The sequence below is a fragment of the Fusarium fujikuroi genome, chromosome FFUJ_chr08, assembly GCF_900079805.1.
Source record: "Fusarium fujikuroi IMI 58289 draft genome, chromosome FFUJ_chr08".
NCBI classification, from domain to species: Eukaryota; Fungi; Ascomycota; class Sordariomycetes; order Hypocreales; family Nectriaceae; genus Fusarium; species Fusarium fujikuroi.
Window position 1 is genome coordinate 512,368 of NC_036629.1, and position 12,634 is coordinate 525,001.

General features: G+C 46.4%; 5 protein-coding genes; 4 read left to right on the forward strand and 1 right to left on the reverse strand.

The window, feature by feature from the left end:
• Nucleotides 1–1,017: 1,017 nt before the first annotated feature.
• FFUJ_13881 (uncharacterized protein) lies at nucleotides 1,018–3,133 on the forward strand (the record flags this gene model as incomplete). XM_023581509.1 has 2 exons in its annotated part: nucleotides 1,018–1,201; nucleotides 1,248–3,133. 2 exons carry the CDS (start codon nucleotides 1,018–1,020, stop codon nucleotides 3,131–3,133), a joined length of 2,070 nt encoding a protein of 689 aa, XP_023434197.1.
• A 1,168-nt stretch (nucleotides 3,134–4,301) lies between these two features.
• On the forward strand, nucleotides 4,302–5,588 carry FFUJ_13880 (related to phosphatidylserine decarboxylase 2; the record flags this gene model as incomplete). Its single annotated transcript, XM_023581510.1, has 1 exon — nucleotides 4,302–5,588. The coding sequence occupies one exon, from the start codon at nucleotides 4,302–4,304 to the stop codon at nucleotides 5,586–5,588; it is 1,287 nt and encodes a 428-aa protein (XP_023434198.1).
• Nucleotides 5,589–6,348: 760 nt separating this feature from the next.
• Nucleotides 6,349–7,756, forward strand: FFUJ_13879 (uncharacterized protein; the record flags this gene model as incomplete). XM_023581511.1 has 2 exons in its annotated part: nucleotides 6,349–7,281; nucleotides 7,325–7,756. The coding sequence occupies 2 exons, from the start codon at nucleotides 6,349–6,351 to the stop codon at nucleotides 7,754–7,756; spliced, it is 1,365 nt and encodes a 454-aa protein (XP_023434199.1).
• Nucleotides 7,757–7,871: 115 nt separating this feature from the next.
• FFUJ_13878 (uncharacterized protein) lies at nucleotides 7,872–8,717 on the reverse strand (the record flags this gene model as incomplete). Its single annotated transcript, XM_023581512.1, has 1 exon — nucleotides 7,872–8,717. The coding sequence occupies one exon, from the start codon at nucleotides 8,715–8,717 to the stop codon at nucleotides 7,872–7,874; it is 846 nt and encodes a 281-aa protein (XP_023434200.1).
• Nucleotides 8,718–10,587: 1,870 nt separating this feature from the next.
• On the forward strand, nucleotides 10,588–11,643 carry FFUJ_13877 (uncharacterized protein; the record flags this gene model as incomplete). The annotated part of the gene is made up of 1 exon (XM_023581513.1): nucleotides 10,588–11,643. One exon carries the CDS (start codon nucleotides 10,588–10,590, stop codon nucleotides 11,641–11,643), a length of 1,056 nt encoding a protein of 351 aa, XP_023434201.1.
• Nucleotides 11,644–12,634: the final 991 nt, after the last annotated feature.

The window sequence follows — 12,634 nt, forward strand, 5'->3', positions numbered from 1 at the left end:
TTGACCGTTAAATGACCGAAAAACATTTGATTAGTTCTGATCTTCTACTGTAGTTTTCGTTCTCGCTGCTCCATGAGCATCGTCGATCCGTGGCTTTGAGTAAAGAATTGGGAATCTTGCATTGAGAGTGCCAAGTTTTTGGAGACATCGCGGACCAAAAAAGGCCTGACCCGCCGCTGGATTGGCGATTGGTGGTTCGTTACAGGGCTATCGGAGGCTTAGTGCTTATCTCGCAGGGATGATCACTGAGCTAGCGGAATCCCGTACCCGTTGGACGCTATCGATAACTTGACCGAAGGGAGGAAAGAAAACTCAGGACCTTGACCCTAAATGATGAAAATACTTAGGTAAATCTAGCCTAAACTTAGGGGAAGCTTTGCTTGGTTTATTTTGATATCCTATAATAAGGTCCGGTGTTTTCTTGCCCCCTGAGGATGAGTCGTTGATTGACTTTCAGCATGACGTTGATGTTGACTTTATGAGGTAGGGCTGAGTTCGCTGCATCAATCTCAAACATACTTGGCCGCTCTCGAATCACAAAGATATCGCCAAATGATCTCACTCTGTATATTTGTAACCGTTTCGATTTGCGCCCTCGTTGGTATGGACACCGGCTGCCTTGAGACTCTTGCATGTGGTTTTCAGCTCTTAAGGCAGGCTGTGGCCTTTTTGATCAACGACGTCCACCGGTTGTCACATGGAGGTCATACTCGGATAGTTTCATCCTTTTGTGTAACACACATGAGAAACCTGACCAACCAAAACTAAAGACAGCTATGCAGCTGGACGTATGTCTCTTGAGAATGTGACCCTCTAGAGATGAGAATTTCAGGATGGAAAGAATAAGCAAGGCAAAAAGCCACCAGCTTTGCGTGAAGCTTCCACAGGTATTATTGTCTCTCAGATTCGAATCCTAGTGACTGGTACTACAGTGGAGGCTTAAATACAAAGGGCCCCCAATTAGGTGCAGGATACAGGAATCTTCAAAATTCTCATTATCTTACAGATACTTGCACCATGGATGAAGCTGCGCGGCTGGAGCTGAGAAGCCTCATCTCATCGACTGCATCGCGGGAATCTGGAAAGACTCCGGTCCTTCATTCCTCTGGTGTTGGAAAGCCACTTCGACAATCTTCGCCGTCCTGGAGCAGGAGAGTGGGCTTAGCTGTGCTACTTCTTCTCATCCCTATCGCATATCCAGGTAAGTTATATGAGTCAGAGAAGCAAAGACGCTCACCAGGCAATAGTCATCCTTGCCATGATGGCTCACTTGCACGGGAAGAAACAGAGCTCATTTGGCGACGGGGTACTAGAAGTTCTAAGCGTTGCTTCCACCTTGTGGCCAATTCTTTTCGCTGCTGTTCTGGGACCATTACTAAAATCCATCGCGCTCTTCCGTGCTGAAAGAGGATCGAAGTTAGGTTCCCTAGAGTTCCTCTTAACCAGTCAGACTACGGCTTCTGCCCTGAAGAACATCCTCACGATGGGATGGATTGGTAGTTGGGCCATTGGTATCATTACGATGTGGTCCTTGAGCCCTTTAGGAGGTCAAGCCGCCCTCCGCTCATTGGGTCTCCAGCCAAATCCTATTTCCACAAAGACGCCAGCGACGTACTACCTTGGGAATAACAGAAGTCAAGTCTTCCAGTACTACCGCGCTGGGGCGAGTGTATTCTTCGGAGCATCAGCTGGAGCATCCCTTATTTCAGATATGAGGACTATTCTTTCTACCTCGTTTTCGACTCAGGATATCCTGGTTTCCCACGCCAATACGAGTAGCCCACACTACAATGAGACAATCACTGACCTTGGGGGTAAGTGGGAAGCATCTCGCAGTGGACGTAGAGATCTATGGAGAAACGTGCGAATCCCTTTTCTGGAACTCCTACCAGGATACGAGAGTGACGACCCTCATGCTTGGGTATCTGTTCCTCAAGATGAAATCGTTCCTTATGCTTCACTGATTGGACATCCAATCAGAGGTGGCTCATTTGAAAGACTAGGAAACTCAAGTATGATAGTTCACTTCAATTATCAGACACTTTCCTGCGGAAATGCCTTCAATGGAAGCGAATGGGCCAGAAACGGTTCAACGTCGCTATGGTATCACAACACCAGGTCAAGCGTTCCTTTAAGGTACCAATACATGGGTCAAGCGGCACCTAACATGGGATACCCAAACATCTGGTTCGACTTCCCAAACACTTCCACGCTCGCGGAGCATTTCTCAGCAACATTCGACATGGAACCACAGTCAAAGTTGCAGCTTGTGATGGGAGGCGGATGCACTGACGCTGCATACCATACTACGGAAATGCTCAGAATTTGCGACATCAGCACCTCGTATATCGACATGCAAATCGGCTGTATTAGAGCTACGGTCGATGCTGACCTCGTATGTCAGGCCAAACAGGCTAGGCACACTCCATCATACCCGGTCAAGGGAAACTTGACAGCACTCTCAAGCTGGAGGTTAGGGCCAGGAATTCTGCGAGAACTGCCATTTACAGGCGCAAGCCATCATGCATCGGAGCCCAGCACCCTTGAGATATATCTGAGGGACCCCCTTGGAGTCTTCCAGCGAATTCGCGGAGGCTACATGGATGACCCAGAGACCACGAACAAACTAGGCTGCTTCACTTCTCTCCCCCCGGAGATCATTGAAAGAAGACTTGCAACTGTCCTCAATACCATCACGATGTCGACCTATGAAGTGAATGTGTTGACTGGGGGAAAGGGGTTATCACTCGATGGCGGGCCAGTGCTCTGGCAGAATACCACAGCGACATGGACAGAATTTGACAGGGACATATACAAGCTGAATAAGCCATGGTTCATAACGACAGTACTATCAACCGTAGTACTGATGATTTGCGCCGTTGCCAATATCGTTGTTCGTCAGCGTATAAGAGCCCCGGATTTCCTGGATAGTGTTGCCGGGCTGACGAGAGATTCTCAATTCGTAGATGTCTCTCAAGAAGGAAGTGGAGAAAGTGGTTCTAACAGACTTGAAATGATCAAAGATGTCAAGGTTCGGATTTGTGATGTTTATCCAGAGCGAGAGATTGGGAAGATTGCGTTGACGACGGAGCTGAACGGCCCGAAGCTGAGATGGGACCGGAGGTATGCTTAGTTTCACGTGTGTAGCTGAACTCTACAATACTCTGGGTCTCTCATTTTGGAACAACTTGTTGATTGAAAAACCGCGTTTAGGAACTCACCTCAAGAGTGCGTTGGTTCTTGGCATTGTCAATGGCGGTGAAGGCTTACTGAAACATAGAGGAGATAAGAACATGGTCCTCTACATGACCCCTCAGTCAATCATCATGTTGCTTCGTTGAAAAGAAAATTTTGCCTTGCATATAAACGTCTACGAATCAAGAACAGGCAGACATTAAGCCAAAGGACCTTGACCATAAAACTACGAAAGTGTTTAGGTAAATTTACCGAAAGCTTGAGGGGTTCTTACTGAGCCTACTTCAGCCTCTTCTACTAAAGTAACGAGCGTTCTTGCTGCCCAAGGTCAAGTTCCTGGCTAAAGTAGAAAAGACCAGTGAGACATGGATGCGGCCCGATCCATCCGACCGCTAATCTCCTAAAAAAAGCTCCCGACAGCATCGAATCGCTGCAATTCTTTGCCTATTGGAGCCCGCTCGAATGTGCGACATACATTGCATTCACAGCATGTCTGTTTCTCCAGAAGAGGCAGCTCAGTCGTAACCAAGACTCGGTGAGTACGACAAGAGAGAAGAGATAAGGGGAGTAGCCCAATGGCATTGTTTCCAGATGGACTTCACACGAAGAGCGGCATAAGTGAGGCTGAAGCACATGCTGCAACTCAAGTCAACTCCGGTCTTGATCCTCCCCCTCAGCGGCTCCTGGACTAGCTGCAGGTTTCGATCTCATTGAGAAAACAACTACCGACCAATCAACTCAGGGTCAGTAGATGCAGAACAGATTCAGCTCCTGTTGACTGAGGAGGGGTTTCGATGCACGAACGCGGGGTTGTGAGACATGATAGACTTGCCGAAGGGGAATTGACGAATAATTTGACAGCACATCATCGTGTTGCGCAAGCAATTGCTTCTGATGTTGCCAAGTGAGGGGTAAAGGACCGATTGAAGTCTGTAGATGGAAAGGAAAGAGGAATGAGTGAACAGGCACTGTCGACATATGTAGAGTTGAGTAGAGGAGGAGAGCAAACCGATGTGTATAAATGTGAGGGCGCTCATGTCGACAGATAGCCAGACTCATCTTCATCCACCACTTCACTTCAAACATCTCACTTGAAAACAATCATCATGCCTTCTGGCCTTCCCACTGCCCCCGATACTGAGATCGGCTTCCAGCCACCTCCTCCCCCCAAGGGCCCCCTCCACAATATCCGCAAAGGTCTTGTGGGCCTCATCCCCTTGCCTGAACTTGGCGAGAAACCAGTCACCTACAATCCCGTCATCATCGTCCTCACGGGCTATCTTGAGGCCATCATGCCTGGTGCTCTAGATGAAGCAGTCCACTTGGCATACCAGCAGATTCCTCAGTTCATGGACAAGCTGCATATCAGCGATGCCCGATCCTTCCTAGACTTTGCCAACGATCTCCTCAAATGGGTTCCTCATGAGAACTATGAGGGAAAAGATATCTACGATATTCTCTGCATGTTCTACTTCATCATCGACCAACCTCCTCTGGCGGACTTGCAGACTTCCATCTCGCCTGATCAGGTCGGTCAGCCACTCACCTGGCTCTCCTCATGGATAGTCGTATATGCTCAGCTTATTGGACTGTTCATGGACTCGCCTGCCTCACTCACGAAAGAGTCTCTTGAGAGTTTCAGTCAAAAGAACTCTCCCAAGTACAACTACGACGAAGCTCTGGTTCCTGAGGGCGGTTTCCGTACCTTTAACCAGTTCTTCTCTCGCCATCTTAAGCCTGGCATGCGACCTATCACAGAGCCAGAGAACGACCGTGTTATTGTGTACCCAGCCGACTGCACGTATGACAATTCGGTTGCCAACCAGAATATTGTCAACATTGAGTCTGACGGAGTGGTCATGATCAAGAATCTCCCCTGGACCATCTCGTCTCTTCTTCAGGGAAGTGAATACGCAGATGAGTTCCATGGTGGTGTGTGGATGCACGCCTTCCTCAACACCTTCAATTATCACCGTCAGCATGCTCCTGTCGCTGGCGAGGTCCTTGAAGCAAAGAACATTCAAGGTGCTGCGTACATGGAAGTCAACTCCAAGTGTGAGCCCATGCGTGTCATGTGCGGTCCAGACGCTCCTGATACACCTGGATATCAATTCTTGCAGACCCGGGGCATGATCATCATCGACAACCCCGTTCTGGGCAAGGTTGCTGTTCTTCCCATTGGTATGGCACAGGTATCATCCGTTAAGATAACAGTTCAGAAGGGTGATAGACTGCAGAAGGGACAAGAGATTTCGTACTTCCAGTTTGGAGGATCGGATGTCATTTGTGTGTTCCAGCCTAAGGCGGGGCTCAGAGTTGAGGATTTCGTTGCTTCATCCAACAACACGTACTCCAAGTATGGTACTATCTTGGCAAGAGCTCCTCAAAAGTAAACAGAGGTTACTACCGTGCAGTTAGAATCATCACTAACTCGTCAAATAAACGAAACTCACATTGACCTTCCTGTAATCATGTGAACTGAGACTATCTGGAATGAGGCCTGCTATCCTGAGACATGTATGCAGTTATGAACCGCTTAGGCCCAATGCGAGAGTTGAATCAGTCCCCCATCAATCTTTGACTGCAGATCTAGTTCCATAAAGGATGTAGTCTTGTGAAACAGTTCATGGGTATTGAACAGGGAAGTACTAGGTAGTACGGCAGTGTCACTCGGATTTATAAAGCCCGCTATTAACGATAAGCAAAGGAGATGCTCAACTGCAGCAAAATTAGAATATCCCAATCGATTTTGGATAGTTTTGGCACGGTGTTGGGCACCTGGTTACTGTATGTCGTCCCGATGCCAAAGCGGCAAATGTCTCTGCACCCCCGCACTCAAGCATCTTGCGAGACCTGAATCACCTCGAAAAGGAAACTTGTGCGCTCCAGACCGACTGTTTCTGTGATCTTTTCCCAAAAAGAGTCCTTGTGGCTAGCTGAAGGCCACTAGTCTCCTGCAACTGAGTGGATTGTCTTGGATGACGAATTCAACAGATGCGATAGGCGATTTGGCCGTCTATCAACTGATATATCAAGTTTTTGAGGTCAAAGCGGGATTCGACGAACAATTATTTATACAGAGAAGTTCCTTCACTGAGAAACAACAGGTCTCCTCATCCATTCAGTCTCGAGATTCATCATCACTTCTTTACCATGGCCGATCCGTCCCACTTCGCTGATCCCTTTTGGGAACCCCAGGAGAAGATCCCTGTTGAACTTGACGCTCAACCCCAAATCAGCCCCTTCAAACCCGCCAATCTTCTATCCTCAATCTCGTCTTCCTGGAGGACTATTCCTGTCGGGATTGACTTTGCTGTGGGAGGTCTTGGTACCATTGCCGCCAAAGCTGATTCCCCCAAAGAAAGTGTTACATTCATCATTCGCCCTGAAAAGCGAAAGGAACAGCCGACTCTGAAACTTGAAATCACCAAGACTGACTGCATTCTCTCGAAGAAAGAAAAAGATGCTGACAAGTTTGTCGCGTATAAAGAAAAGCTCACGTTTAAGCCTGGCGAGGACAGGAGCAAGTCCTACGACCTTGTCATGTTTCCGAAAGGAAAAGTCTCAGCTTTGCTTGATACGTTGACGAAGCAAGCTACCTATTGGATCTCTGTTGACAGGAGCAACGCTCGCATCCGGTATGGGCAATCTCTGATCAACAATTCCATGACCTTTATGGAGATCCAGTTCGAGAAGAAGAATGCTGCCTGGATGGATAACCTCGTTTCCACCGAAGTTGAGCAGGATGAATCTCCGATCTCCAGCAAAGACATCAAGTACAAGCCGCAGCCTGTTACTGTTGATCTCCCACCCGTAGTTATCCCCGAGTCGGAGATGACGCTCGAGATACTGGAGAACATGACAGCCATGACGTTTGCCAATCTGCCCAAGGCCTGTCAGAAGCTGTACCATAATATTTCTGGACCTAAGATCACAGCGAGACCGAATTCGTTCCCGAAGCTTCCTGAAGCTGTTGACGAGAGTTGCAAGGATGAGAACAAGTACTGTGGTGCCATCCTTAAGAACAAGGACACCTTTAAAGATCCAACCGAGACCTATCTTCGTATCACGGTCGGTGATAATCTGGTATGTTCTCCTTATTTATCTCGACTACAACTAACACCAGCAGGCCGACTCTCCCGGTATTCCCTACGTCATGGAGATTTGGCCCCCAGGTCACAAGTCACCCATTCATCAACACGGCGACGCCTCAGCAGTCATCAGAGTTCTCTATGGAAAGATCCAAGTATCCTGGTTTGACAAGGTCGAGGAAGGAAGTCCGTCACAACTTATTGGAAACCCGGTGAATCTTGAAGAAGGCAAGGTTACTTGGTTGGGCAAGGACCAGTATCAGGTGCACCAACTGGAGAATACCTCGGACACTGTCTGTATCACTCTTCAGTGCTATCAGTTTGACGATGATGATAGGGTTCATGATGAGGCATTTTATTGGAAGGATAAGGATGGGCATAGGAACAAGTTCGTTCCGAATAGCGACAGCTCGTATGGACTGTTCGTGCAGAAGGTTCATGAGGAGTGGAGGAAATCGCACCCAAATTAGCATCTAGTAGTATAGAAGTTTCAAATACATGCACTACCACCCACGATGATCGCTCTCTCTGCTCTGTGAAAATTGGCTAGTACCTGCCATCACTATAGCTCTCCCTGCCTGTTGACTAAATGATCTTGTTGCGGAAGTCTCGGAAAGAATCATCTGGTGCATCGCCTTCTTTGCCTGGAGTCGTAACATGTTGAAGAGCAGCCATGTGGCAAGCCAGTAAAGTGTTGGTCTCAGTAGAGGCCAAAGTGTTGAGTGTAAAATTCTTCTTGTCCGCCTCTCTTGCGTTCCAAGTCAAAGTCAAGTCAAAACGGGCAAAGATACGATATCTGTCCCCATCGACCTTCTTCAAGAGGTAGTCAGAGAAGTAGGCGCGGGAGATTCCCTGACCATCTCCCAGCTCAGTCTTCATATTAACCAGACCGTCTGGAGCATCTTTGTATTCCTTTTTGAGACTTCCAGGGATTTTGCCCATCAGAACGCTCGGAGGGTCAAGAATGGCTGTTATCTTGTGGGCGTCTGACTTTGCGTACTCGTACGTGTCAGCGAAGAAACCCTTGGTGAGGGCAGAGTCAACACCCCAGCAGGTGTTCCATTTTGCTGCCCCAGCGCCGGTGGAGAAGTCTGTGACCTCTCCCGTAGCGTTTACCAGCTGGTACGCGGGAGTAGTTGCTTTATTGACGAGGTTGCCGGTTTTGGCAACATTATTGACAACAAGCTGTCGTGTAATGAATTGGAGCCAGTAAAAGTCATTGTACTTTGCATCGTCCTGAAGAACTAGGGCGAAGCCTCCAAAATCGTTGGAGGCCGTCTTGATCTTGCTGGCCAAGATGGCAGTACCAGTTCCATCAATGCTAGCTAGTCGAGCATTAATTGCATTTTCAGCTGGAAGTGGGTTTGAAACGTTCTGGGTGACAAGTTCCGCAAGCTTGTCTCCGTAAAGGTCTGTGCGATCGAGACCCATGGCTATTTCCTGTTTATATCTAATTGCAGGTTGGTTGGTAAGTTGATGTGCTAGAAGTGTGCAATTGAAGATTGGATGCGTTGATTTGGGCAAGAAAAGTAGACTCTCTGGAACTGAGCCTCTATTTAACCTTGCTTAGATAAAAGGTGAAAGAATGTGATGATATGCAGTCACATTTCTTCAGCCATGCGGCTTCACCGCCACCATTCAATAGCTGCCAGAGCTAAAAGCTGAGCAACCAATACAACGTTCAAAGTTGTTAGAATGCCACTCTGAGGCTTACTTCAGCGGGAGAACCCTATCACGAGAGCCTCATGATTGCCTAAAAGGACCAATGCCTGATCACGTTCATAACAATATTTACGTAAGCGGCGTTCCGAATGTGATTGATCAAAGTAAGCTATTGTTTGACTCTTATAAGTCCGCTTGCAACTGTAAGAAAGGTCGTGAGTGATTTCATTGATCACAGTGAGCAGAGTAAGCGGTATCATGGAGAGGTTGAGAGAATCAGTCCAGCTGATTTGTTTCGTTCTGGTCATCAGGAAAAGGGTCGAGACAGGTCCTTTCTTTGCCGTAGTCAGGTTCGCATATTACCCGAGCTCAAGGAAGTCCTACTCTGCAATAAAGTAACAACGGTGGGTTCCAGAAGCCGGCGTCTCATCAACTCGTTGAATTTGTCTTTCATCAGGGGCCATTTTAATAGAGACAGAGCCACTTTCAAGGGCCAATGGTAACAGATGGAGCCTGAGCTTCATGGAGCGGCCGTAGATTCGCAGATTCAAGAGTTACAATGAGAATGGCACTGATAATAGCAGGATCTTGAGGCAGCTTTAGAGGTACAAAAGGAAAAGCAAGAAGATAGTCTCAGGCGATTCTCGCATACGTTCTCGTGGTCTGCATCATGCTTTGTGATTTTTGACTAAGGAGACCCAGTGGACTTAGGTATGTGCATGTCTTTCAATTGTTCCACTGCCTCACAAGCAGAGAAATCAATTGGAATGATATATCTCGTAAGGCATGAGTCTTTCGAGACTCATATGGCTGCTGTCGAAGTTATCTTGCTTATTGTCCGCAGTTGCTGGCTGACCAGGTCGGATTCTTCGACCTGGCATAAAGCAGCGTCGAGGGTGATGCAAAAAGAGACCAAAGAGTGCCTCAAAACGTGGTCATTCGTGGCCCAGTCGTCATCGGCAGGACGTGTATGACCAGAACCGATGCCAATCATTCGTTTTGGATCTCGGCTGTGCATGAAATAAATTTCAAGTTACATAACAGTTGTTAGATTCGTCTAATGCTTGTGGTGCGACCGGAAGGGCAATGCGGCAGTTGTAAATCAGATCGCGTCCACAGTCGTGGCAGGATGATATTGGAGGCTTGTGATACACCATTGCGCATGTTTCATTCAGCATACCATAAAGTGTTCTACTTGTGACATGTACACAGTCTACATCCCAGAATCGAACTTTAGTTCTTCCATGGGCTTCAAATTAATTGGAAGACGTAAGCTACCTTTTCGGCACAGGCTGAAAGCTAGCGCATCATTGCAGTTCATTGGCGGCTAAATGCATGACTAGCTTAGATTGTCATGCTGCAAAGTTTCGAAAAAGACATTTTTATTGGCTGTTTCAAAGTCATGAAAACCGCTGTTATGAAACTTTCATACGACGTCAAATCAGGCTGTCAGCCGGGCTATATTACAGCTCACCGTTCGCCCGAGTGAATTCTTGGTATCAACAGTGAGGACCCCTCCGTCCCCCTTCTTTGGACCCCAGGTTTCATTATAGCCTTCACAGCAGACACTTATACAATCTTTTCATTTCGTTGCATCTGTCCGAAAGAACAGTAGCGTGCTTGTTACAGGATAGCGACAATGTCCATCAAGGCAACACAAAGACCTCGCAAATTACTCTTGAAGTGCTTCCCTAGGCAAGTGACACTACCAAGCATCATTGGGGTGAAACGGGGCAGAGCGGGTCGGTCAATATCTGCCCTTGAACGACAGTGCAGAAGCCCTGGATGCCATCAAGTTATATCTCTTCCATCAAGAAGTGAACATTGCTCAAGCGATGACGACGGTGAAACCACTAGCGCGGATGAAGGGATTGTCGCTCAACACAACAGCCTTCTCGGTAATCAGCTGTCTTTAGCGCTTACAAAGGATTTGAAACAGCTCTTAAGAGACAAGTTCGCCTCCTGGAGGGAAGGGATAGAATGCACCGCACCAGCAGAGGTCAATATGCCTCCACGAAAGCGGTGCAAGGTATTACAGTGCGAGTCAGGTTTTCCACGAGCCGAGGAAGAAGAGGATAATGAAGAAGAGTTCGTTGTGATCTCCAGCCCAGAGCGCAAAAAGGCTTTCTTTCACCTTGCTTGCCCTTTCTTCGTCAGTGCGCCTCAGAGATATCAGCAATGTCTCGTCAAAAATGACTTCGACTCAATCGAGACATTGATCAGCCATCTCTTGCGGCATCATAACAGACCACTATATTGTCCTACATGCCGAAAGACCTTCAAAACACTGATTGGTCGAGATGATCACGTCTTGGAGAATCGTTGCAAGATGAACAATCAACAAATACTGGAGGGGCTCACCGAAAGTCAAAAAGCCAAGTTGATAAAGCGGGATCGGTATTATCTAGGCGAAGTAAGACGATGGCGCTGCATCTGGTCCACACTCTTCCCAGATTCAGAGCAGCCTCGATCCCCATACCTAGACGATAAAATTGGGCTAAAAGCTTCTATGGTCAGGGATTTTTGGGCTGGCAGCGGTGAAAGAGTTGTCTCTCAGTTTCTCACCGCTAAGGACGTACCTACGGATGAGAACAGCGCAATATACAAGACCATTTGTCATACTGCACTAGAGAGCTTGATGGATTGGGTTCTATTTCATGATGGTTGCTTAAGTTCTCTGACTTCTGAAGGATAAGTCTATGAACGAATACGGCGGGATTATGGAAGATTGGTGACATATATTCAACATGTCACACTGTGAAGTTGTTCTGTATACTCATTGTGGATTTTGCTAGATTTCATTTTATATTCCTTCGATTGCGGTCTAATACGAATCTATTACAGTTCTCACAGAGCTTGACATTCTACAGTAAGATCTAGTGCCTTATGAGCTCTCTATCCACATTTTCACACATCTCGGGGCATATCCTAAGTTTAACTTGGATACTTGCCAAGACTTCTATAAGCAGCAAATAGGAAAATTAAACAAGCCATGAGCACTATTTTAAAACATTGCTGACATAGAGAAGAGCTATGGATATAATCGACATATAATAGGGGTGAGTTTTACATTACTTTTAAGTGTAGTTAGTTAACTTTTAATCATAGCCTTTATTCAATAACTTTTTTAATACTAATACAGAATTATATTAATTATGTGTTAACTATATCTTTGATTTATAAAATAAGTATTTAACTTCTTTCTTCATACAAATCTTTTGTTTTTATAGGCTATTAGTGTTATACAGGTGCCTATGAATGCTAATATTTAGGTTTGGCCACTTAGTTACAATGTGGGAAATTCCCAGTTTATACTGTCCTAAGTAAGACCTTATAAGTTAAATTCAGGCTCATGTTCTCAACCTTGGCTTAATATCTTATATAGTATTGGTACTTTTTAAAACAGAATAGAACAAGATGTATATTTACATTCTCCAAGGGCATTTACCTACATAGTTGCTGTATTAACTTATTCTAACTGTTTTACTTTTCTTTAGGGCAAACAGTGCTTTTTTCTGCCACCTCTCTATTAAACCTGCTATATATAATTCTATCAAGTTTGAATGCTTCGTTGTATTCTCCTCAAAGCAGGGGAATCTACTTCGAATACGCTTTCCATCGACTTCCGTTGGTAGGTAAAAGAAACTTCACATATGCCGATGATCTAACTGAACTGATTCACAAAT